This window comes from Podarcis filfolensis (assembly GCF_964270895.1).
Source record: "Podarcis filfolensis genome assembly, chromosome: 15".
Lineage (NCBI taxonomy): Eukaryota > Metazoa > Chordata > Lepidosauria > Squamata > Lacertidae > Podarcis > Podarcis filfolensis.
Window position 1 is genome coordinate 32419301 of NC_139618.1, and position 26111 is coordinate 32445411.

At 44.7% G+C, this 26111-nt stretch overlaps 2 protein-coding genes across 2 annotated transcripts in view; one reads left to right on the forward strand and one right to left on the reverse strand.

Moving 5' to 3' along the window:
- The window catches only part of NRGN (neurogranin), a 50825-nt gene extending 42233 nt beyond the window's left edge, over positions 1-8592 (forward strand). Inside the window, exon 3 of the mRNA XM_083589225.1 lies at positions 4746-8592. The gene's annotated coding sequence lies outside the window, so the exon portion shown is untranslated. The remainder of the gene's footprint in view (positions 1-4745) is intronic.
- Positions 8593-8698: 106 nt separating this feature from the next.
- VSIG2 (V-set and immunoglobulin domain containing 2) overlaps positions 8699-26111 on the reverse strand; it is a 28196-nt gene continuing 10783 nt past the window's right edge. The window contains exons 5-7 of the mRNA XM_083589006.1: positions 25463-25582; positions 12462-12612; positions 8699-11105 (exon numbers count right to left, since the gene is read on the reverse strand). Of these exons, the coding sequence (XP_083445132.1) occupies positions 10961-11105; positions 12462-12612; positions 25463-25582 (416 nt within the window). The 3' untranslated portion in view covers positions 8699-10960. The remainder of the gene's footprint in view (positions 11106-12461; positions 12613-25462; positions 25583-26111) is intronic.

Genomic DNA, 26111 nt, shown 5'->3' on the forward strand with positions numbered 1-26111 from the left:
TCAGATGCCCCTTGATGGGCACCTGGGACATTCAGCAAGCATGGCAGATGTTCAACTGCAGAGATAGGGCCCCTCCCTAAGACAAATGCCTTGAGGATAGAACTATAAATGGCAATTGGCTATGATGCCCATATGGCAGAACTTTCATGTTCCCTGATAAATGCTGCTGAATACCGATTGAATTGCTGCTGGGGTTGGTGGTGCCCCACAGGGATGGCGGGTGGAGCTATGATCTAAACCACTGAGCCTCTTGGGCTTGCCAGTCAGAAGGTTGGCGGTTCGAATTGCCGCAGCAGGGTGAGCTCCCGTTGCTCTGTCCCAGCTCTTGCCAACCTAGCAGTTCAAAAGCATGCCAGTGCAAGTAGATAAATAGGTACTGCTGTGGCGGGAAGGTAAATGGCTTTCCATGCCCCCTGGTTTCCGTCGCGGTGTCCCATTGTGCCAGAAGCAGTGTAGTCATGCTGGCTACACGACCCAGAAAGCTGTCTGTGGACAAACGCCGGCTCCCTCAGCCTGAAAGCAAGATGAACTCCGCAACCCCATAGTCGCCTTTGACTGGGGTCCTATCCTGAACTTTCTTGGAGGCATCTGCTGAGCTGTGTGGCTTGAGGGGAGAACAGCTAGATGCCAAGCAAGATGGACTTTTGATCTGATCCAGGCATCCCTAAACTCTGCCCTCCAGCTGTTTTGGGACTACAGTTCCCATCATCCCTGACCACTGGCCCTGTTAGCTAGGGACGATGGGAGTTGTAGTCCCCAAACAGCTGGAGGGCCGAGTTTCAGGATGTCTGATCTGATCCAACAAGCTTCTTCCCACAGGACTTGCGGTCCTGCAGATGCTGTTGAGTTGAGAGCTCCCATCAGGCAGGACGACCAGCAGTCAAGTTATGATGGGAGGGGTATATCAGCAATGTCAGGAGGAGCCAAAGGTTCCCCCCCTTCCCATCCTTTTGAATGTACAGTCATACCTCGGGTTGAAGTTGCTTCAGGTTGAACGTTTTTGGGTTGCACTCCGAGGCGACCTGGAAGCAATGGAACGCGTTACTTCTGGGTTTCGCAGCTCGCGCATGCACAGACGGTCAAAATGACATCACGTGCATGCGCACAAGCGGCAAATCGTGAACCGCGCACGCGCAAACGCGGGTTGCGTTCGCTTCAGGATGCGAACGGTGCTGTGGAATGGATCTCGTTCGTATCCAGAGGTACCATTGTACCAGCAATGCACATCTCAGTAAAGCTACAGAAGCAGAGAAAGGAACTTGGTACCTAAAATGTCAGCTTGTCTCCTGTTCTGAGACACAGGTGCCAGGTTTTGCAGGTGGCACCAAGGCAGCAGTGCAACACCCATCAGTAGACCAGGGGAATGATTCACACCTCCCTGAGGATGAGAAAGGTGCCAAGGCTTTGCACAATATCAAGGCAATGCGAAAAACAAGAGCCACAGAACCAGAGAGAGAGAGAGAGAGAGAGAGGAGTTATCAGCAGCCATCTGGCAGAAAATAGCAGGAGCCAGTGTTGCTCGCCACCCACACACCCTCTGCAAGAACTGTTTTCAAGTCAGATCCAAAGCCCTCGTCTCCTACACTTCCTCATCCGAATGGAGACGGCGAGTTCTCCAAATGCCTCCTTGGGCTTCCTGAGTGCCCCACTGCTTTCCTGCCTCTTTCCTAAGCCCGCTGTGCTTTCCAAACAACGCCCAGAACACCAGCTTCCTTTCCACCAGGGATCCGGCACAGCCAGTCCAGGCCTGGATCATCATTGCAGCATTCATTCAAAGCGGGAGGGGGAGATTCCCGATGGCTCACCAAAGGGAGGAGATGCTTGAGTTGCTTGCAGGCTATTAGCTGGCATCCACGTGAGCTGAGTCCCACGTGAGCGCTCCGGCCTGCCCAATCTAGTATACCTGGAGGAGCGACTCCACCCCCATTGTTTAGCCCAGACACTGAGGTCCAGCTCCGAGGGCCTTCTGGTGGTTCCCTCTCTGCGAGAAGTGAGGTTACGGGGAACCAGGCAGAGGGCCTTCTCGGTAGTGGCCCCTGCCCTGTGGAACCCCCTTCCATCAGATGTCAAGGAAATAAACAACTTTTAGAAGACATCTGAGGGCAGCCCTGTTTAGGGAAGCTTTTCATGTTTGATGTTTTATTGTGTTTTTAATATTCTATTGGAAGCCGCCCTGAGTGGCTGGGGAAACCCAGCCAGATGGGCGGGGTATAAAGAAGAAATTTTTATTATTATATTATTATTATTATTAATTATTATTATTATTATTATTATTATTATTATTATTATTATTATATTATTATTATTATTATTATTATTATTATTATTATTATTATTATTATAATCCACTCTGCTTGATTACTCAGAAGTAAGTTTCACTGGGATCAGTGCACTTGCTTTCCCAAGCACGCCTTCCCCCTTCCCCCCTTCCCAACCTTTAAGTATTTAAAATCTTTTGTCGGAAGCCAGCCATTGTTGTTGTTGTTGTTTTGTTATTATTATTATTACAGTGGTACTTCGGGTTAAGAACTTAATTCGTTCTGGAGGTCCTTTCTTAACCTGAAACTGTTCTTAACCTGAAGCACCACTTTAGTTAATGGGGCATCCTGCTGCCGCCACGCCACTGCCCCATGATTTCTGTTCTCATCCTGAAGCAAAGTTCTTAACCCGAGGTACTATTTCTGGGTTAGCGGAGTCTGTAACCTGAAGCGTCTGTAATCTGAAGCATCTGTAACCCAAGGTACCACTGTATTAGTAGTAGTACAGTGGACCCTCCGGATACGAACTTAATTCTTCCTGGGAGTCCGTACTTACCCCCAAAAGTCCGTATCCGGAGGCACCGCTTCTGCGCATGCGCGCAGCACGATAGAGCACTTCTGTGCAGTTGCGCAGGGCGAAACCCGGAAGTATACACTTCAGGGATTGCCGCGTTCATAACTCAAAATTACGTTACCCAAAGGTAATGTAACCTGAGGTACCACTGTAGTATGAACCAGAACTTGTGTTTTGGAATCACAGCTTGGGACACAATATATTTGTCAGTCTTTAGTTGCTATAGGACTCTATTGTTTTTGTTGTGTCAGGCTAACAAACCTACCCTTTAAGACAAGGGCGGTGTTTTTGCAGCCCGAGGGCCACATTCTCTACTGAGCAACCTTGTGGGGGCCACATGCTAGTGGCGGGCGGAGCCAGAGGCAAAAGTGGGCAGAACAACAAGGGCATCATATCCTCCATCCAGGCAAAAATTAGGAGGGGGTGAAGCAGGATCAGTGAGGAGCGTGGCTTGGGACAGGGGGTGTGGTGTGGAAAAGGGGGGACACAAAGAAGCTTGGAGAGTCACATTTGGCCCCTAGGCCTGCAGTTAGGCATCCCTGCTTTAAGACTTTGCAGCACAACACCAAAAAGAAGAAATTGGTTATTTCTATACAATTTAGGTAGTTCTGTCCCTATAATTCCCAAAAGAATAACTGCAGGTTATTTTTAAACTGCAGGTTATTTTCAGGTGCCCAGCCCAGGACAGGTGATACTGGTGGGCCTTAATGGGACTCTGAAAATTGGGGGGATGATTATTATTACTGCTACTATTGTTACTGTTATCATCGTTATCATTGTCATTATCATTATTATTACAATTTGTATAGTGCCCTATGCCCAGAGGTCTCAGGGTGGTTCACAATATAAAAATATAGTCTAGCAAGGTGCCTTAAAGTGGGCCAGACCATTGGATTGCCTAACTCAGTGTTGTCTCCACCAGAGGTAGCTAACGTGGCACCACTCAGACATTGTGGATGACAACTCCCACCAGCCCCAGCCAGTGTGGTAAGCAGTCAGAGATGATGGGAGTTGTAGTCCAAGACATCTGGAGGTTTTGCAAAACCCCATTGGCTGCCCCTGTTCTGCACTGGCTCACAGCAAATTTTTAGGATTTCAGACGGGTCTCTCCCAGCCCTTCCTTAACATGCCAGGGTTATGAAGCAGATGAAAGACCTACATTGGCTCCCAGTACAATTCTGAGCACAATTCAAAGTGTTGGTGCTGACCTTTAAAGCCCTAAACGGCCTTGGTCCTGAATACCTGAAGGAGTGTCTCCACCCCCATCGTTCAGGCTGGACACTGAGGTCCAACTCTGAGGGCCTTTTGGTTGTTCCCTCACTGCGAGGTCACAGGGAACCAGGCAGAGGGCCTTCTCGGTAGTGGCGCCCACCCTGTGGAACGCTCTCCCATCAGATGTCAAGGAAATAATCAACTACCTGACTTTTAGAAGACATCTGAAGGCAGCCCTGTTTAGGGAAGTTTTTAACGTTTGATGTTTTATTCAAAACAAAAAAAAATTTTTCCCTTCCAGTAGCACCTTAAAGACCAACTAAGTTAGTTCTTGGTATGAGCTTTCGTGTGCATGCACACTTCTTCAGATACACATCTGATGTTTTATTGTGTTTTTAATATTCTGTTGGGAGCCGCCCAGAGTGGCTGGGGAAACCCAGCCAGATGGGTGGGGTATAAATAATAATAAATTATTATTATCTACCACTGAGAATTCAGAAATGTTATTTAAAGGAGAATAAAGGCAAATTCTAACTCATTGGTGGTTCCACTTTGGAAACAAAACCCTGCAATTTGGATTTCTGAAACCTACCAAGAAATCTGGAGGGGAGGTTTGGAAGCAACCCCACCATGGGTCAGGAAGGAAGCTGTTGATGCAGGTCTGCGAATGCCAGAGTCAACATGTCTTTTTCTATTTACAGTGGCTAAGAAGAAATGGAATGGCACAGAAGCATCCAAGCTGGTTTCCCATTGGTCTTCTCAACAGCACCCTTTCACTTCCAGAAGAACAATCACCACCCCACTGAGTCTGATCACAGAAGAGATGCAATGCTCTCCTGGACCGCCTTTCTTTTTAGAGCCGCTATCCCTATTCTTTCTGTTAAAAAAAAATCATATTGGCACTCCTTGCTTTCTCCTTTGCACGCTGTCTCTAACCCCTCCCTGTGTACATATCAGTTGTTCTTCAATTCCCCCCACCCAAATTATATACACATATATCACACCCACACCTGTGCGATATAGAACGGAGCTTTCTTTTGCAGCGCTCATAACCTGTAAGCTTGCCTCTCCACTTCTCAGTTTTTGGGGGGCCTTCAGGCATTCGCTACTCAGTCCTGTATTCTAAGCAGTCTGAGCAGAGGCAAAGAGGCTATTCTTCTTATAGCTCGGCCTTTAAGCCTTTTCCATCACTGGCCAGAGTCTGGAGACAAGGCAGTGGAGCTGAGAGTGGTATGATAGAACGGCTTGCTGCAGCACACAAACATGCATTTTGTCCCACTGTAATATCTGGCTCGATGGGGCATAATATTGGCTGCTGTTTTTAATTAGATCCTTACTGCATACAATACATACACACATAAAATAAAACCACATTAACATCGCCTATGGCTGTGATTGTGAACGCAATGATTTTCTTATATCTCCATTCGCCCATCTTTCATCTTACCAATTAAATAACATTTTAAAAATAATGGAGAAGGAAATGCATGTTGATGATGTTACAGGTGCCACGTTGAGATGGGTTAACCTGTCAGTTTTGGTTTCTCTCAGTTTCTCGTTTATCCAGTCCACCACATTTCTGCATCAGTTTTGCAATTCCTTTAAAAAAAAGATTCTCCTGAAAATTCATCAGCATTTTAGCCTAATGTACAAATTTTTATATGCATTTTTGCCTAACAGACAAGTGTTTGCAGTCAGTTCCCCCTCATATAATGCACGTATGGTGCTATTTCCACTAATATATGCCTTTGTCTGCCTAGTTTCCCCGATATATATATTTTTGTATACTTCATTTGTTTGGAGAACTACGTCACAAAATTCAGAGAAGGGCATGCTTCAAAGAATAGCTGTGCTTCAGTTCATATATTCTCCCTCGTCCCTAACACCAACTCGTATGTGCCCATCCCAGCTGTGTCCCCACCCCACTCCCTGTCCCAACACACTGAAAAATTGCAGCATCATTCCTTGCCTGCTGAACTTGCGCCAGGCAGAAATCTGTACATAATGTTACTTGTGCAAGGAAGGTCCATTCAAACTATCTCCCCACGACTGAGGCTGCAATCCTGTGCTCACATACCAGGGAGTAAGTACCATTGAACTTAATGGGGCTTGCTTCTGAGTACCGTAATTATGCATAGGACTGCAATAAGGTGTTTTGTCTGTCCTCACCACAGGCGGCATCAGGTTTGGAAAAACACATCAAAATCCTGCAAAGCTGTTTCTGAAACCTCTCTCTCATACTACCGTTCACACTTGAAATTTAAAATATCTCCAGCTAGAAAGGAAACACCCTTTTCCTTGGTCAGCCCAGAGAGCTGTTCCCATAAAGCCTTTTCTTGCATGTTGCATGCTGATTTATTCTTTTGCATCTGACAGTTTTAGAAATTCTTTTTGAGGCGTTGCGCAACCAAGCTCCATTTTTAATCAGTCTAGCCTTTGTTGAACGTTCCTGTTCAGTTGTGGTTTGAAGGTTGAAATATTAATTCTGTTGTTGTCCTCAATTCTTGTCATGGTGTGGTGAGCCCTTTTTAAATGAACTTATACAGTAGCTGTAGGACAGCCATTGGTTCCCTTTTATTCTTTGGGCCAGTAGATCATGGAGAGTGCTAAGTTGCTCCCAGTTATTAGCCTTCAGGTTCTTCATTTGCACAGACCCAATCTGATAGTCAGTATGTGTCATTCCTCCCCACCATGCAAGCTGGTTGTTGTGGCTGCCCTAACCTCCTAGCCCCAAGTTCTGTAGGGCTGGCCCTACCATTGTACAGAGTGAGGCAGTGACTTCAGGGGTCAGGTGTTGGGGTGCAGCTGTGGCTCCTGAGCGCCTCCTCCCAGCCATTGCCCTCTGTTGGAAGCCAGGACTGCATACACTGCCTCAAGTGTGATGGAGAATGTTGTCTCATCACCATTGCTGAGGTAAGATTCATGTACCAGTCCAGTTGGTTTGGGGAAGAGGGGCACCATTCTTGTCTTCAGGCTGCAAATATACAGTGGTACCTTGGTTCCCAAATGGCTTAGTTGTTGAACAAATCGGCTCCCAAATGCCACAAACCTGGAAGTAAGTGTTCCAGTTTGTGAACGTTTTTCGGAAGCCGAACATCCGACGTGGCTTACGTGGCTACTGATTGAGTGCAGGAAGCTCCTGCAGCCAATCGGAGGCCGTGCCTTGGTTTTTTAATGGTTTTGGGAGTCGAATGAACTCCCGGAATGGATTAAGTTTGAGACCCATGGTACCACTGTAATGGTCCGGCCCTATAGTTTTGAGATCAACCGTGTAGTCAGGTTAAATCGTTTTGCCTTCCGCATTTGCTATTAACTCACCCTTGCAATTAAGCACTAGCCCAGAAGCCATCAGCAACCATGAAAGACTTGCAGCTGGTAGAGGAGGAACGGAGTGTTCCATCCCTCCTTTGCACCCAGGGTAGAAAGGCAGGGCAAAGGAAGGGAAGAGCACTCCACAGGGCAGGCATTGGTGGGCACCTGCACGAACCCACTAGGGGCCCACTGTCGTTTTCTGGTGTTTCTCCCTCCTCCTCCTGGAACTGTCTGTTCACCTGCTCTCTTTGAGCCTGCAAACCAGAGCAAGAAGACAAGAACAGCCTCCACGCCCTCCCCGTGCTCAACTTCAGGGCATTGTGTCGATTGGGCCCAGAGGGAGAGAGCAAGTGAGAGAAGAGGAAGCCACTCAGTGTACCTTGTCATAAGAAGGCTTTGCTGGATCAGGCCAAGGGACCATCTTACAGTGCCCCCACCCCCCTGATGCCTATGGGTAGCTCAAAAGCAGGACCTGAATGCAATAGCACACTAGTTGGTCCCTCCAATGCTAGCTCACTGCAGGCTAGTAGATATTTTTGCAGGCAACCACTTATTATTATTATTTGCAAGGCTGCATTAATCCAATTCCCCCTTCCCCCAATTGGCTCCCCCGACTCCTTAACCTAATTCCCTCATTCTTCTTTTCTTGCTTATACTCAAACCTCTAGCTTTATGCTCTCTATAGAGCACGAAGAACAGTCCAAGTTCTCTAACAGGCTGGCAGGTTAGAAATAAGATGTGATCCTGGCTTTTTACGCTATCTTCTTCCCTCGCTTCTTACAGGGCTCAGAGCAGGCAGGAGAAGGGCTGACAGGGTGGGGAAGAAGGCCATGGGATAAGCAGAAGAGCAAAATCAAGTAGTGACTGTATTCTCTGCTTTGAATTTGCTGGGCTTTTAGGAAGTTTCTCTAGGTAGCAAGAAGGACTGTACACCATCCAACCATTCCAAGAAATGTTCAAAAGACCTCGATAGCATGCAGGAATTTCCCCCCTGCTTATTCAGCTACATTTTACATCATCGTACACTGTTCTTCCATCTGCCTTGTGAACACCCCACATTCCCTCGGCCTCTCTGCACCGTGCCCCACTTTGTAAGTCCCCCCCCCTCTCTCTCCATCCATCCATACAGTTTAGGCAGGAGCTGGTGCAGCTGTCTTTCTAAATATCTTTTTAACATTTTGCATGTGATTGCTTCTACCAAGATGGAATCTTAATAAAGGAATGTTGATATGAAAATCTGGATCCTTTTTATTGTTGTTGCAGCAGCTGCCCACCATCTTGCCCATTGCGTGCCAAGGCACCTGAGCCACAAAGTTCACAGGAGAAAAATAAAGCACACTGATTTATGGGTTCAAATAGGCTACAACTTTATTGGTTATAGATGTGAGGGGTTTGGCTTAGGCATTGGGGTGAAGCCAGGCTATATCTTGACTCCTGCCCATCTGCAGGGAGTCCATGGAAGGGTAAACCACCGACGGGAGGTGCCCTATAATTTACATCCGATAATGGGGCAAGGAGAATAACACATTAAAAGCTCTTGTTTTGTCCTGGCTGGTGTCTACACAGCACGCCTCTGGAAGTAGCAGCTCCTCTGGCATGCGCTCTAGAACTGAACTTCTTTAGACTAAAACCCAGACCATTCAGATTTCTTTTATCAGCTGACAGCTCTAAAAATAAGTAAATGTATGCAGAGCAGCCTAATTTGTGCACAGTGGATGCTGGCAACAGGTTTGAGCTGTGTGTGTGTGTGTGTGTGAGTGTTTGGGTTGCCTGGACACATTTTTTGGCGGGGGCACACATTGAAGAAAAGAGATTCTGGGCAGCTCCAGGGAGAAAAAAATCCCCAAAACTGGGATACTTTGGGCAGCTGTGTCTAGCCTTAAAGCCAAGGATAAAGCCTAGGGTTGTTCAGTCTTAGTAAGATGGGGCTTAATACAACAAGACACCCACTGTTTATTTTTTGGGGGGTGGGGCTTGGTTAACTCTTCATGCAACAATCTTCATGTTAAGGAAATGATTTTTTTAAAAAAGGAACAGCACAAAATATAGAATCAGAACAATGGTAGTGGAAACACATGATGAGAGAAATCAAGAGCATTGACGCATGAACCTGACCATAAATAGCCTATGAATACAACAAAAACATATTAACAGTGTGCTTTAAAGGAGAAAATTCCTGGATTATCTGGCACCCTGCAACATGAACCTGTTTCAAGTTCCAAAGCTTAGGAGCCATCATTGAAAAAGCCTGATTGGAAGTCATCGTCAGTGAAATACACTGTGGGAACCACCAGAAGAGTCTCAGTGACTCATCTTAAAGAGCAGAGAGGTACTTATGGGAGAAGGCACTCTCTCAAATAGCCTGGACTAAGACCATAAAACAGAGATGGAGAACCTTTGGTCCAAGGGCCAAAGGCAGACTTCCAGGTCTCTCCATGTGGCCCTTGGAACTCTGCCCAGGCTAACACCCCCCTCTCCATGGCTACATCTTTAATGGCCCTGCTTTGCATCCTCCTTGAAGGCGTATGACTGGCTAGACTGTGCCCTTGAACTCTGATAATATCTCTTGTGGAGATAGAGGCGGGTGGTTGGTCCATTAGCATTTATTGCTCCACTCACTTCTGATTCTGGCTTCACCCACCAGCATGTGGCGATCAGAAAGTTGCCTAGAAGCAGATGCAGCCCTCAGGATGAAAAAAAAGGCTGTTCCCAAAAGGGATGCAGAAGGAACCCGGAAACAAATGGACAAATACAGAATCAAAGTTTAAATGCTCCCCACATTTCACACTAAAAATAAGTCTGGCTCCCATGCTCCAAAGGAACTGCCGTTTCCAAACAACTTTCGAGCGCAGATCAGGTAGTCCAGCTGGAAAGCTATGGCAGATTGCACAGCAGTGTAAGGTCACTGTGAAAAGTTCTGTGAAAATTCACAACACAGGAGCTAAATTCTAAGGGTAGGAAGTCCATAGAAAAGCTAGTGTTCAGTGCTACCTAGCAGGGAAGCTTGAGGAGTCATAGTAAACTACACTAAAAACTCTGATTGGAGAAGGGGGCAACTGAAGTTGAGCCACAGCTCCTGAAGGAAGTAGCTAGAAGTTATTATGAAAATTCACCAGCATTTTAGTGTGAGTTATACATATTTTTGTTTGCAATTTTGCCTAGTAGGCACATTTTTGCAAGACAATACCCCCCAAATATGATGCATTTTCATATATGTTTTTCACAAAGATGTACTTTACCCTGGCCTACTGTCTGGGGTCCTTTTATTGATTTTTGTACACATTACTTTGCTGGAGAACGACCTTGCAAAATTCAGAGACATGAGAATTTCAAAGGATGGCTGTGTCTCGGTTTGCATTTTGTTTTGGACAGTGAAAATAAGGTAGGTTGAAATGCAAACTGAATAAAATTTCTCCACCACCTCTATTCTGGAGGAACTCTCAGAAATCTAATTCAAGTTTTGACAATGCAGCAAGCAGATTAGGGGCAATTTAGGACACCCTTTGAAGGATGTCCTAAACATCTTCAGAGGAAATGTTCTTCGTGCAGTAAAACAAAATGCTGTAAAGTGACAACAAACCAACCCCATGGTCACAGAGCAAGCTTAGACAAGAAAATTCTTGAGCTGGGATTTGGTAGTGCTGGTAGTAGATGCAGGCCTGCTAGATATGTTTTCCAGAAGATGATTTTCTGGCTGGCTTTCTCCCTGCAGAGAGGCCTCAGATATTCCTGGAGCCGTGGCATCTTCCCTTTGGGAGAGAAGAAGGGAAGAAGAAGAGATGTTGAAGCAGGTAGCATCAGCCAGACGGTCACTATTTTCAAGTGAGATACCAGTGAATTCAGGCTGCACAATTATACTTGACTGAAGTTTTGCAGCAATTCGCTAGGGTTTGGGGCAAGAGTCTTTCCCAGTACTAGCTGGAGATACTAGAGATTGATCTTGGGACCTTTCCCATGCAAAACATGTGCCCTGTCCATGAAGGTAAAAAAGGTAAAGGTAAAGGACTCCTGGATGGTTAAGTCCAGTCAAAGGGGACTATGGGGTTGCGGAAGTCATCCTACTTTCAGGCTGAGGGAGCTGGCGTTTGTTCACAGACAGCTTTCCGGGTCATGTGACCAGCATGACTAAACCACTTCTGGTGCAATGGAACACCATGATGGAAACCAGAACACACAGAAACACCATTTACCTTCCTGCTGCAGTGGTACCTGTTTATCTACTTGCGCTGGTGTGCTTTTGAACTGCTAGGTTGGCAGGAGTTGGGACAGAGCAACAGGAGCTCACCCCGTTGCAGGGATTCAAACCACTGATCTTCTGATCAGCAAGCCCAAGGGGTTCAGTGGTTCAGACCACAGTGCCACCCGCTCCCCTATCCATGAAATACATGGGTTTCTGTTCATGAAATCCAACTTCTCTCTGCGTTTAGATACTGAACAGCAGACTGAGCAGGTGCACACATTAGCTGGTCATATTTTCCCCTATTGTAGCCTATTAAGTGGAGTAGACTGCATTGAAAGCTTTTTATCTTTTATATCCCATGCCTTGAAAAGCCAAGATGGGTAGCACACAGACAATAATGGAAAATACTTTTTAATTTTTTTTAAAGTTTCCTTTCCGTATGAAATTAACTAAACCAGAAGCTCCTTGCACCTGTCTGGTCAACATCACTTTTTTTTTTTAAATTATCAGTCAACAGGACCTAGGAATTGGGAAGGGAGGCTTCTCCTCCTTCATTGCACCTTCAGATAATCCATCTGATTTGCAGAGCTATCAAGCTACCTGTTGAATCGGACCTCGTGCCATAATAGTGGTAAGAGGGAAGACTGGTGGCATTGCATAAACTAGCCTTAGTGTCAACAGGCCTCTGTGGATTTCTGACCTTTAGCCAGCCTTCCCCAACCTGGTGTCCTCCAGATGTTTTGAACTACAACTCCCATCACCCTCAGCCAGCACTTGCGAGTTGTAGCCTACAACATCTGGAGGGCATCAGGTTAGGAAAGGCCACTTTTAGCTCCTGGCTTCCTTGTTTTTGCATCTTTTAAGGATCAGTTGGCAAATGATGCTTGCTTAGAACCAAGGCGACCTTGAGGCGAGCCACTCTAACCTGATTTCATTCCCGCTGTATATGGATTGGGTCTTCTTCTTCTCCTTCTGCTTCCTAAAGCGTAAGAACCAGAGGACTATTCCACAGAGCAACAGAAGCGCTAAGAGGACCCCTATGACAGCTCCTGCAATCACTCCAGCTTCCGCAGTGCCTGTTGTATGGAGAGACACAAAACACAAGGCTTCAGTCCTCAGCAGCGGCACAAAAATCTTAACGGTTTAGTCTATCTATTAATTGCTTTCCACAAAGCGGTCTCCAAACAACTTGCGGTATTTTAAGAGGAAAAAGCACAACAAAATCAGGAAAAAAATAAAATCGTTGTACAATGCAAGGGGTACAACAACCAGTAGGACAGATCCAATAAAACAGTATTATGCCTCTGAATACCAGGGGGAGGGAATCGCAGAGTGCTGCCCCAATGCTTCCCATTGAAGCATCTGTTCAGCCACTGTGAGAACAGGACGCTGGACTAGATGGGCCATTGGGCTTATCCAGGGGGCTTGCCTTATGTTCTTAGCAGCAAAAACATGCCCCCAATAGAGAGGCTATGGAGGAAAGGGGTTAAGTTCACTGCATGTACGATGTTAAAGGAAAACATTATGAAGATGATGTATAGATGGTACTTGACCCCTGTAAAACTGGCAAAGATTTATCACAATAGTGATAACCTTTGTTGGAAATGTAAAGAAAAAGAAGGTACTTTTTTCCATACGTGGTGGACTTGTCCCAAGGTGAAAGACTTCTGGGAGAAGATATATAACGAACTGAAAAAAATGTTGAAATATACATTTATTAAGAAACCAGAGGCCTTTCTTCTTGGAATAACAGGTTTAGAATTGCCCAAGAAAGATGTTAAATTATTTTTGTATGCCACAACGGCCGCTCGAATATTACTTGCTAAAAATTTGAAAACACAAGAACTACCAACAGTGGAAGATTGGCAGATGAAGATGATGGACTCTTCGGAGCTAGCTGACCAGGCTGGAAGAATCCGCGACCAGAAAGAAGAGGAGTTTCAAGAGCACTGGAGGAAATTCAAGGACTATTTGAATAAATATTGTAATATAAAAAAATTAGAATTACTTGAAAGAAACAAATAGGCCTAGGATTACATTAAGTTATAATTAAATAAATGGGATTCAGAATGTTAAGAAAAGTGAATAAGATGGACTATAATTGGAAATTGTTTTAGTTTAATAATGATATTGGAAAGCTGTTACTTTTAATTACAAGGAAACTCAGAAGGGAGGGATTCGAGGAAGTCAACCAAGATGTTTAAAAGGTTGGATTTGTGAAGAATTAAGTTTGTTATCATTGTCTATCTGTTTATTGTTTCCCCCCCTTTCTTCTTCTTTTTTCTTTTTCCTTTTCTGTTTTTGTGTATCATCTTGCTTTGTGGTTTGTGTTATCACGGTGGAAAATCTAATAAAAATTTATTTTTTAAAAATGCTCCCAATAGAAAACAAAATCATTATAGTCCAGCCAATGCCTGGGAGAAAAGATAAGATTTTACCTGGTATGAATTCATAGAATGCCTGAATAGGGCTGTCTTTTTAAAAATTCAGTTGTATTATTCTTTCTTGCATCTGGTGGCAGAGAGTTCCACATGCCAAAATCATTTCCTTTTCTACCTTCCTATGTTAATTTCACTGGAAACCTATTCTTACACCTCAATCATGTAAAGATCTCCCCCCTATTTTACACATCCTCCTCTCTCATGAAAGTGTTGCAAACGCCTATTTTTGTGCTGCCCTCTACTTCTATTTCCCTTCTACTAGAACCTTTTTTTCTCAGATACTCCCTGACCACGTGGTGCCAATGGAGATGCTCAAGATACAGCTTCACACCATATGGCTCTTCCCAACTGCTCTTCTTTTATAAGCCATTCATTTTCAGAAATGAATTTTGAACATGAAGATGCTGAAGATCCTACTTTCTCTACTTCCTATAGATTTTTTTTTCTTCCTCAAAATCTGAGAGAAACAAAAATAGACTTGTGAGCTGGAAACCTCAAACCATTAATTTAATTTCAGAATATCAGAATATTCTTGCTTGCTTGCTTTCACCTACCCTGATGTAAAGAGAGAGAAGTTCTCAGCTCATTTATTTCCAGTAACCTAAAAACATGGACCTTTTCTTGACAACTTAAGCATGGGTGAAGAACCCTTGACTCTCCAGGTGTTGTTGGTCTATTTCTTTTGAAAATTTCTTGATCACTTTCCATTCAAATAAATCTCAAAGAAACGTATAAAATGGAAATCTGATGCAACCTATTAATTGTTAAGCTGGGGATTCAATCAACATTGGTGCACTCCCAGAACAATTAATTTGCACCCATCTGTCTTGACAGACGATGGAGTGTGCCGGGGTTGAAGTCAAACTTCTGTGTTAACAGCACCCAATTGACATCCCCCAGGGCAGCATGTATGAAGGTCCTGAGCTGCCCAGACAACAAGACCCCCCCCCCTCTCGGCCTCACTGATGTGGTCCAAAGGAAAGCAGAGCAATACATTTGGCATTCACTTGGCTGCAGGAGTCTCTGGAAGGAGGTGTACAAGACACCATCCAGCCCTCTTAATTACTCCACTCTGGATTTGTGTAGGGCAAACGCCATAGCCTTTTGTGGGATGTAACATCACTGAAGCAGTCAAATACAGCATTTCCTGTTTGCCCACACAGGGTAATGTTGCTCCAGCCAGGAGGACTTTCTGTCACACCTGGTCTTGAGCATCCTCCCCCAGCGTATGACCAGGTAGATGGGTGTGACTCCAGCAGACTCTACAAAAGGGCCAGTCATGTAGCCACCCATCTCTCTCTTTTGGTCCCTTCTCTCCAGTTTGCCTTTTGCTGTCTGCTGGCTCTCAGCTAGCATCGCATGGGCTCATCCCTCACAGAGGATGAACCCACACTTTTCTCTGTAACTGTAACTACAAGCTAAGGCCTGCCTTCAGGACTATACAGTGGTACCTCGGGTTACATACGCTTCAGGTTACATATGATTCAGGTTACAGACTCCGCTAACCCAGAAATATTACCTCGGGTTAAGAACTTTGCTTCAGGATGAGAACAGAAATCGGGTGGCACAGCGGCAGCTGGAGGCCCCATTAGCTAAAGTGGTGCTTCAGGTTAAGAACAGTTTCAGGTTAAGAACGGACCTCCGGAACGAATTAAGTACTTAACCCGAGGTACCACTGTACTGTGAACTGAATCTAAGAAGCATCTAGAAGCAAATGTAACCCGTGTCCATGCGTCTGCGTGTGCGCGGGTCACGTTTCAGCGCTTCTGCGCATGCGCGTGACATCATTTTGAGTGCCTGCGCATGCGCAAGCAGCGAAACCCAGAAGTAACTCGCTCTGTTACTTCCGGGTTGCCGCAGAGCGCAACTCAAATGCGCTCATCTCGAAGCACATTCAACCCGAGGTATGACTGTACTTGTAAAAGAAGACTGTTGTGCTGTTATTGTTTTAAAGAGGGAACTAAAGGGGATTTACCAGGAACAAGCCAATCTGGATTGCTTAACTCAAATGATTCTCATGAATCCATCAACTAGCTTCCTGCAATGTACAAGGGAATGTGCTCTGCTACTAGCTCACTAACTTGAGTGAGGAAGGATAATATTTAATCAATATATCCTCTCCTACTTTCCTCAACATTCTCACACCTTTTTCTTCTCCCAAAGCCATCCTGCAAGACAGTGGAGGTTTAGGATCAGAGTTTTCCTTCTCCTAGATGGGCTACTTTCCCAGGTTGACAAACCTTCTCTGCCCTTCAATTCCACGTGCAGAATCCGCCTTGTTGACCGTTGAATGCTCTTCCTGTTTCATCACGGCTTATAGCTTCACAAATAAAATTATTACGTACCTATCAAACCTGCACATATTTTGAAAATAAGGTTCCAAACAGACCCCAAACAGAGAATATGTTTAAATGCATGGGAAAGATGTAGAAGCCCCCCCCCCCAACAAGATGTGACTTAGGGAAGGATGAACCTCATCTCCTGCCTTTTAAAGTTAAAAGCAAATGCAGTAGCGATTGTGGGAGAATTTGATCAGGGCTGCAGTGCAGGTAAGGAGGGTGTTAATCCTAGACCATTTCCCCAGTTTAAATTTCCTCCCTCCATGGATGCTGCTACCTGCTTCATAGGAAACAGCCAGGTAACCCTGAAATCTTTTTGGAAACTGAAGTGAAGCTGTTTCTTTCAGGATATGATATGCATTTATTTACTCACATTTCACTTTGTTCTGTATAGCCCATCACTGAGTCTCTCTCTCTCTCTCTCTCTCTCTCTCTCTCTCTCTCTCTCTCTCTCTCTCATTTTTATTAAATTGTCTGTTTTACAATTTAAAATGCTCATTTAAACATCCTTAAAATATCAGTGACTTCCCTTCTTCTCTTTCCATGGCTCATTTTGCATGTCATAAATCCCTGCACATTTCACAAAAACAAAACTATTCAGTATTCCATTATTGCATCCATTAAAACTGAATAAATAATAATAATAATAATAATAATAATAATAATAATAATAATAATAATAATAATTTATTATTTATAGCCCGCCCATCTGGCTGGGTTTCCCCAGCCACTCTGTTGAATTTATCTTAACCCTGCCAGTGTTTTCAGGTGTACACAATTCCCCCCCATATATTCAATAAACATTTTCCAGTCTCCTCTAAACATATGTTCTTTTGCTCTCTTATTCTATACAGTTGTACCTCAGGTTAAGAACTTAATTCATTCTGGAGGTCCATTCTTAACCTGAAACTGTTCTTAACCTGAGGTTCCACCGGAGCACAATTTCTGTTCTCATCCTGAAGCAAAGTTCTTAACCCGAGGTACTATTTCTGGGTTAGCGGAGTCTGTAACCTGAAGTGTCTGTAACCTGAAGCATCTGTAACCTGAGGTACCACTGTATGTTAAGTCTGCAAGCTGTGCATATTCCATCAGCTTAAGTTGCCATTCTTCTTTAGCTGGGACCTCACTCGTTTTCCAATTCCACTTTATCTCTTGAGGCTCTTCCAAGTCCTAAGAAGTCTCTTGTATCATTTTTTAATTATATCTCGAGCCCTTTCTCTAGCTTCCCCCCCCATGCTTCATTTTCACTTTCTGGGGAAGGGCTGTAGCCCAGGGGTAGAGCATCTGCTTTGCATGCCAAAGGTCTCAGGTTCGATCCCTGGCGTCTCCAGCTAGGGCTGGGAGAGATCTCTGCCTGAAAGCCTGGACAGCTGCTGCCAGTCAGTGTAGACAATATGGAGCTTGATGGACCACCGGTCTGACTATGTTCCTAAACCAAACCAGTCCCTTGCCTTCAATTAATATCTCATTTTTCTGCCGCCATCTTCTCCGCACCCTCGAATCCCTCTGCATGTACGCTCGGTGTTTTTATTTTTCAATCGTTCCCAGATGCCATCCAATTTCTCCTTCTGAGTCGCCGTTCAGCCAAGAAGCGAAGCCAGCAAGTGGGGGGGGGGGGAATCTGCCCACGGAAATGAGAGCTAATTAAATGAAAGGACCTGACCTGAGTAGGAAGCAAGTCAGAAAAACGGGATGTGAGTCGTTGAGGCGGCAATCATAGCCCGGCACATTCTGGAAAGCTGTCAGAGCACAAATGGGCCAGATATCTCACTGGTACCAGAAAATTCCAATCAGTGAGTACCAGCAATGCTTAATTTAAAAGAAAATAACACTGTTATTTATTTATTTGCATGCCAAAAATATGCTTCCAATCTAACTGAGAATCACACTCAGTCACCCAGAACTCTTTTCTCCTGTTCCCAGAGTTGTTTGTGGATATCTCAGGCTGCAGCAGAATGAAAGACGAAGGAGAGCAGGGATTCTGGGAGTGGCTGCAGAGATCATATAACACTGGTCCTGAAAGACCTACATTGGCTCCTGGGTACCTCTCCAAGCACAATTCAAGGTGTTGGTGCGGACCTTTAAAGCACAAACAAAGCACCTCTGAAAACAATTTCACAAAATGGCACAGGCATGGTGGACAGAGCTTGGTTACTTGGTGTTCATGATGTCATGGACAATGACCAATAGGTACCTTTCTATGGCGCTCACATAGCCATGTTTCTGTTGGTAGCAATTGTTGTTGGTTAGTCGTTTAGTCGTGTCCGACTCTTCGTGACTCCATGGACCAGAGCACGCCAGGCACTCCTTTCTTCCACTGCCTCCCGCAGTTTGGTCAAACTCATGCTGGTAGCTTCGAGAACACTGTCCAACCATCTCATCCTCTGTCGTCCCCTTTTCCTTGTGCCCTCCATCTTTCCCAACATTAGGGTCTTTTCCAGGGAGTCTTCTCTTCTCATGAGGTGGCCAAAGTATTGGAGCCTCAGCTTCAGTAGCAATAGATGTGCATTTTGGAGGAAATATCACAATTCCCCATGTACAGGATCACATTCTCCTGTGTACAAGGTGTATGCACAGGGAAAGGTGAGATCCTGCACATAAGCAGCATTAATCCAAGGAGAGGCAGCTGTAATGCGCGAAGCAAATGGGTCATGACTCCACAGCTGGCACAGGTTTGGGTTTTTTAAAAGCACCTTCTCATGGAGAAAGTTCTTACAATGAATTCCCTAAAGACGTAACTTCAAGCCAGCGTAAATTAACTTTAATGACAACCTTCAGCACAGCTGCAACAATTCATATCCCTAGAAATATGATCAAATGCCTATTATGTCCTGGGCATTGATGAGAACTGGCTCTGAGCCCAGAATTCTCTTGAAGAATTAACAGCAACATCGTTGGGGTGTCAAAACAGAGATTCGGTGAAGCAGATTTAGCTCAGGGATTTATCTGGTGAATAGGTGGGAAAGTGTTATTTCAGTAGGAACTGTTGAAAGCTGACAGCGAGAGGTGCAAAAGATAGGCAGATAGGCAGGCAGGCAGGCCAGGAGAAAGTTGTTGGAAAGACCTGACTTCATTTTAAAGGTGACTTTATCTGTCTCCAGGTTGCATGACTACCTTCTACGGATCCTCTAATGCACTCTAGCTATTATTTTAGCTATCCTGTTTTGAATTTGTTCTTTATTTCAATGCACATTTAGGCATGAGATGAGGATTCAGATTCATTAAAGTGTTTGTAAGGCACCCGAGGTCCTTCTCCCTCTGCAGTGCAGGATCTGTAATGCAGAGGTTGAAAATGTAAAAAGGTAAAGGACCCCTGGACGGTGAAGTCCAGTCAAAGGGGACTATGGGGTTGCGGCACTCAACTCACTTTCAGACCAAGGGAGCCGGCATTTGTCCACAGACAGCTTTCCGGGTTATGTGGCCAGCATGACTAAACCGCTTCTGGCACAACATAACGCCATGATGGAAGCCAGAGCACACAGAAACGCCGTTTACCTTCCTGCCACAGTGATACCTATTTATCTACTTGCACTGGTGTGCTTTCGAACTGCTAGGTTGGCAGGAGCTGGGGCAGAGCAACGGGAGCTCACCCCGTCGCGGGGATTCGAACCATCAGCCTTCTGATTGGCAAGCCCAAGAGGCTCAGGGGTTTAGACCACAGTGCAGAACACAACTGCAGCATATCTAAGAGATGTCCATCCAGGATTTGCTTAAATACCTCCAGCGAATGAGAGTCCACTACTTCCCAAGGGAGTCTGTCTGCTCCACTGTCAAACAGCTCTTGCTGTGAGGACATTTCTCCCAGTGTTTAGACAAAATCTGCTTCCCTGTCATTTCCAGCCATTAGTTCTCCTGCTGCCTGCTAGAGCAGAGGTGAGGAATCTCTGGCCCACAAGCCAAACTTGACCTGCCAAGGGTTCCAATATTTGGAAGGCTACAGGTTCCCCACCATCGTTTTTGAGCATCAGGAAGTGAAAGGTCTAGGATTAATTAACACAGATGCAAGGCTCAGTGGCGTAGCGTGGGGGGTGCAGGGGGGGCTGGCCGCACCGGGCGCAACATCTGGGGGTTAGGGTTAGGGGGCGCAAATCCATGGGTTAGGGGGCGCAAATTACTTGCCTTGCCCTGGGTGCTGACAACCCATGCTACGCTACTGGCAAGGCTGCGATCTCATGCTCATCAAGTGAGATATTATGTATAATTTCTTAATTTTACACATCACTTGGGAAGACAGGAGAACTAATGCCAATGTACTGGAAGAAGCAAAGATCACCAGTGTTGAAGCAATGATTCTTCAACTTCGTTGGACTGGTCATGTTGCGTGGATGCCTGATTATTGTCTTCCAAAGCAACTACTCTATTCTGAACTTAAAAATGGAAGGCGTAATGCTGGTGGGCAACAAAAGATGCTCTCAAGGCAAATCTAAAAAAATGTAGTATAAACACCAAAAACTGGGAAACACTGGCCTGTGAGTGCTCCAGTTGGAGAAGAGGCTTTACCAAAGGCGTCATGAACTTTGAAGACGCTCGAACTCAAGACGAAAGGGAGAAACAAGTTAAGAGGAAGGCACGTTTGGCAAACCCTCACCGCAATCAATTCCTGCCCCAAAACCAATGTCCCCACTGTGGAAGGATGTGTGGGTCCAGAATTGGCCTCCACAGTCACTTATAGACTCACTGTTTAAACCGTGTTCATGGAAGTCAATCTTACTTGGCTACAAGTGATCACAGAAGAAGAAGAAGAAGAAGAAGAAGAAGAAGAAGAAGAAGAAGAAGAAGAAGAAGAAGAAGAAGAAGAAGAAGAATTTCTTAAGCCAAAGAACATGTTGAAGGAAGACAGGTCTCTTTGCAGTCCCAACCCAATACATTTTTGTTACTTCAAGAGAAGCAGCAAGTGACTCCTTATCTCCACTTTCTACCACATATCTGTAAACCCAGATTGCATTTCAGGGCTGTTGGTAGCCATTCACTCTCTCAATTTCAGCTCCTTCTTCCATAATATACGTAAAAGTAACATAACAGGGATGTTGTAAGCCACTCTCAGCCTTAGATATGCTTCCAACCTGCAGTGAACTGTCTTGGAGCACTGCCATTAAGTCATATTCTCTCAGCCTCACCCCACCCTTAGGGATGGGGGAGAAATGGGATTTAGTTCACATTTCAAGGTGAATCTGCCTAATTTGTACCTTCAGAAACAATATGGCAGCCAAACTCGGAGCATCCTTCAAAATTCTCACTTCTCAAAATTTTGCAATGCAGTGATACAGCTATGTAATGCATACAAAAATTCATCTACCGGAATAAGGTGTGCATAAGAATGTATCTATTACTGAAAAACAACATGCAAAAATGAATTCTATCAGGGGAAGTTGCTTTGCGAAAACTTGTACGTTAGGCAAAATTGTATAGAAAAATTACACACAAAATTAGGAGAATTTTCTGGTGAGTTTTCATCAGGACTTAGAAAAAAGTGGTGTGGAAATGTGAAGAACTGTATGCAGCAACGGCAGCGAGAATGCTACTAGCCCAGAGATGGAAGGAAGGAGAAGGACCAACAAAAGAAGAATGGCAGATGAAACTGATGGAGTATGTGGAAATGGCAAAACTGACGGGGAAGTTCCGAAGCCAGGAAGATCAAGTATTTTCTAAAGACTGGAGTAAATTTGAAATTGATTTAAAGGACCACTGTAAACAGTTAAAATCTTTGGCAGGGATGTAAGGACACTTGTAATGTGGAATTATTTGTGGTAATTATGGTTATATAATGGATGGATAAAGGTAAAAGATGCAGAAAATGTAATCTTGAATGTGGAACCCATGGAGGGAGGGAAGGAGGTCCGAAGGTGCAAAAGAACCCCTGTATTTTATTGTTTGAAATTGTTGTGTTTTATATATATAAAATTATCAAAAACTCAATAAAAATTACAGTGGTACCTCTGGATGAGAATGGGATCCGTTCCAGAGCCCGATTCGCATCATGAGCAGAATGCAACCCGCATCTGCACGTGCGCGTGTCGCGATTTGCCGCTCCTGCGCATGCGCGTGACGTCATTTTGAGCGTCTGCGCATGTGCGAGCAGCAAAACACAGAAGTAACCTGTTCTGTTACTTCTGGGTCGCTGCGGAATGCAACCTGAAAACGCTCAACCTGAAGCATCTTTAACTCGAGGTATGACTGTATTTAAAAAAAGGAAATGGGAAGAACTGAACTTCAAAACAGAAAATGAAAACCAGGGAAAGTTAAACTGATAGATTTGTTCATCCCTACCCCCAACACACCTGCAATGTGGGAACACTAATGCTGGAGTATTCTGTTTCTCTTTTTCTCTCAACCACATCCTGCAATATACTGGTAGGTGGAGAGAAGACCCATCTTGTACTTTGGCTCAAGCCCAGATTCTGACTATACTGAGACACAATTGAAAAAAATCACATCGATAAATACCGTATTTTTCGCTCTATAAGACGCACCAGACCACAAGACGCACCTAGTTTTTGGAGGAGGAAAACAAGAAAAAAAAATATTCTGAATCTCAGAAGCCAGAACAGCAAGAGGGATCGCTGCACAGCGAAAGCAGCGATCCCTCTTGCTGTTCTGGCTTCTGGGATAGCTGCACAGCCTGCATTTGCTCCATAAGATGCACACACATTTCCCCTTACTTTTTAGGAGGGAAAAAGTGAGTCTTATAGAGCAAAAAATACGGTAAATAAATGCAGATACATGTTGGTCACTAGATGGCACTGCAAGCTCATGGAGATTTGCCTGAAATAGAGGAAGAACTTTTTTGCAAGTGGGGTCTATATTGTCAAACAGCACCAGCGGATTTATCTTTCTCAAAGGTAGCATGCATCCCTCATGTCTCTCCTAGGCTGTGCTGGTGTTGCAGCAGGATAGCCATAGCTCAGTGATGGGGCCTCTGCTTTCCATGCAAAAGATTCCTGATGCAATTCCCAGCATCCCTGGATAGGACTAGGAGAGATCTCTGCCTGAAACCCTGGACAGCTGCTGTCACTCAGCATAGACAACAATAAGCTAGATGGACCAACATTCTGACTCTGAGGCAGCTCCCTATGATCCCAAATATTCCAAATAAGAAGGATATGGCTATCAGAAGTTACTTGCCATTATATGGCCGTGTGCCACCTCCAACACACGCTGGCCCTGTTAATAGGCAAGGTGAGGCAACAGCCTCAGGCATCAGATGCTAGGGGCAGAAGCGGTAGCCTCCTGGACAGCTGCAAGGATGCTATTTGCCTAGAGATGGAAGGAAGATAAGGTTCCAACCAGAGTAGAATGGATAATCAAGATGATGGACTATGCCAAATTAGCAAAACTGACCAGGAAAACCAGAAACCAAGAAGACAAGAAGTTTAACAAAGAATGGAAATTTTGTACAGATTACCTTGAAGAACACAGTAAACATTTAAAAACGTTAGCAGGATTGACATAACACTTTTCATGTAATAAAATTGGATATAATTTTTTTGGATTAATATTATAAGATGGAAACCATGGGGGAGCAGAGGGAGGTCCAAGGATTCAGGGAATCCTATACATGTATAAAATTGATTATATTTGAATGTAAATGACATTCCTACAAACTGAAAATTAAAAAATAGAAAAGAAGAAGCAGCAGTAGCCTCCTGACAGTTCCCTCTGATGTATCCCCACCCAAGTGTTCTTCTCTGCTGGGAGGCACATGGCCTGCTCTGCACCCCCTAAAGTAGTCTGTTGCCTTCAGGGGGGCACTATCCTGTTGCCCATATTGATTTAAGATTCAGCAGCCAGCCCAGGTGGTTTCTGTAGGTAGCATGCAGAGGGGCTTCCTGTTGCCCTTCGCCTCAGGTAGCCCAATGTCTTTGGCTGGCTTTTTAGCTAGTTCCAACCCCCCTCCCCCAAATTTTGATAGGTCCCAGACTCCGAAGGCTGGAGAGAGATTCCAGGGCATTAAGGACCATTTTATGTCCTTAATCACCCATCCAGTTTCTCAGTCACCATTATGTGATACAGTCAAACCTCGGTTCCCACACGTCTCCGTTTTAGAACGTTTTGGCTTGCGAACGCCAAAAACCCAGAAGTAAATACTGTGTGTAATACTCTGGGTTTTGGATGTTTTTCAGAAGCCAAACATCCAATGTAGCTTCCATTTGAGTGCAGGAAGCTCTTGCAACCATTGCTTTTTTCCTGGGGATATGCAGGGGTATGCATAAAAGGTAAAGGGACCCCTGACCGTTAGGTCCAGTCATGGCCGACTCTGGGGTTGTGGCGCTCATCTTGCTTTATTGGCCGAGGGAGCCGGCGTACAGCTTCTGGGTCATGTGGCCAGCATGACTAAGCTGCTTCTGGCGAACCAGAGCAGCGCACGGAAACGCCCTTTACCTTCCTGCTGGAGCGGTACCTATTTATCTACTTGCACTTTGATGAGCTTTCAAACTGGTAGGTTGGCAGGGGCTGGGACCGAGCAACGGGAGCTCACCCCGTCGCGGGGATTTGAACCGCCAACCTTCTGATCGGCAAGCCCTAGGCTCTGTGGTTTAACCCACAGCGCCACCTGCATCCCTAGGGGTATGCATACCCATAAGCATTTTGTGACACTAAGTTTGGCCTCATTGAGGGGCATTATTTCAATATTAGTAGAAAAATTAGAGTACCCAGAAACATTTTTTTTAATAGGAAAAAGTACTGCTTGCAACCAGTCGGAAGCAGCACCTTGGTTGTCGAACATTTCAGAAGCCAAACAGGCTTCCGGAACGGATTACGTTCGACAACTGAGGTTTGACTGTATGTCACTTCGGCTTACTGAGGTGTGTGGGATATAGCTATTAACGATCAATTAACACGTACCATTAAGGTAAGAGGGGGAATATGCAGGAGAAATTACTTTGAGGAGTTATGGAGGATATATGTAGAATTTGTACTGTTAAAACGGAAAGGGGTCAAAGCATTGCAAGACGTGTTGAAATTTTGGGAGGTTGGATAGTTACAATGGAATGGTCTTGGTGGTGGGGTGCACATTTTTATTCTTATTTATTTATTATTATTACTTTGTCCCCCAAATTTTTTTCCAGGCTTACTGAGGTGGCCAAACTCATAACAACAGCCAGGCACTCAAGTAGGTAAACACAAAGCTAGACACCTGTCCTCACCTGTCACATGAATGGTGAGCTCGCATTTCTGTTGTCCAAACTCGTTGGAGGCAAGGCATTGATACGTCCCAGAGAATGCGAGTGAGATGTTTCTCAGCCACAGATTCCCTGTTTTGTCATCTGTGGGGAGGGAAGAAGGAAAGAGTGAAGTTTAGCATCAATTTGCCCAATGTAAAAGAATGGCACAGCTGCCTATTAACTGCTGGACCCTGTAAGCAGATGAAAGGATTAGCAGTATTTTAATCTCACTTGTAATGTAACAAATACTATGGACAACATGGTTAGATTTGAAATATAGATTATGAAATAATATGCAGTTGAAAACATTGACAATAGGACCCATGGAGGGGATTGGCGGGTGTGTGTGTGTGTGTTGAGATTCAGAGAAATCTCTCTATATGGATAAGTATTTGATTTTGTTATAAACTTGTACAGTGGTACCTTGGTACTCAAACTTAACCCGTTTTGGAAGTCCGTTTCAAATTCAAAGTGTTCCAAAACCAAGGCATGCTTTCCCATAGAAAATAATGTAAAATGGATTAATCCGTTCCAGACTTTTAAAAACAACCCCTAACATAGCAATTTAACATGAATTTTACTATCTGATGAGACAACTGATCCATAAAATGAAAGCAATAAACAATATACT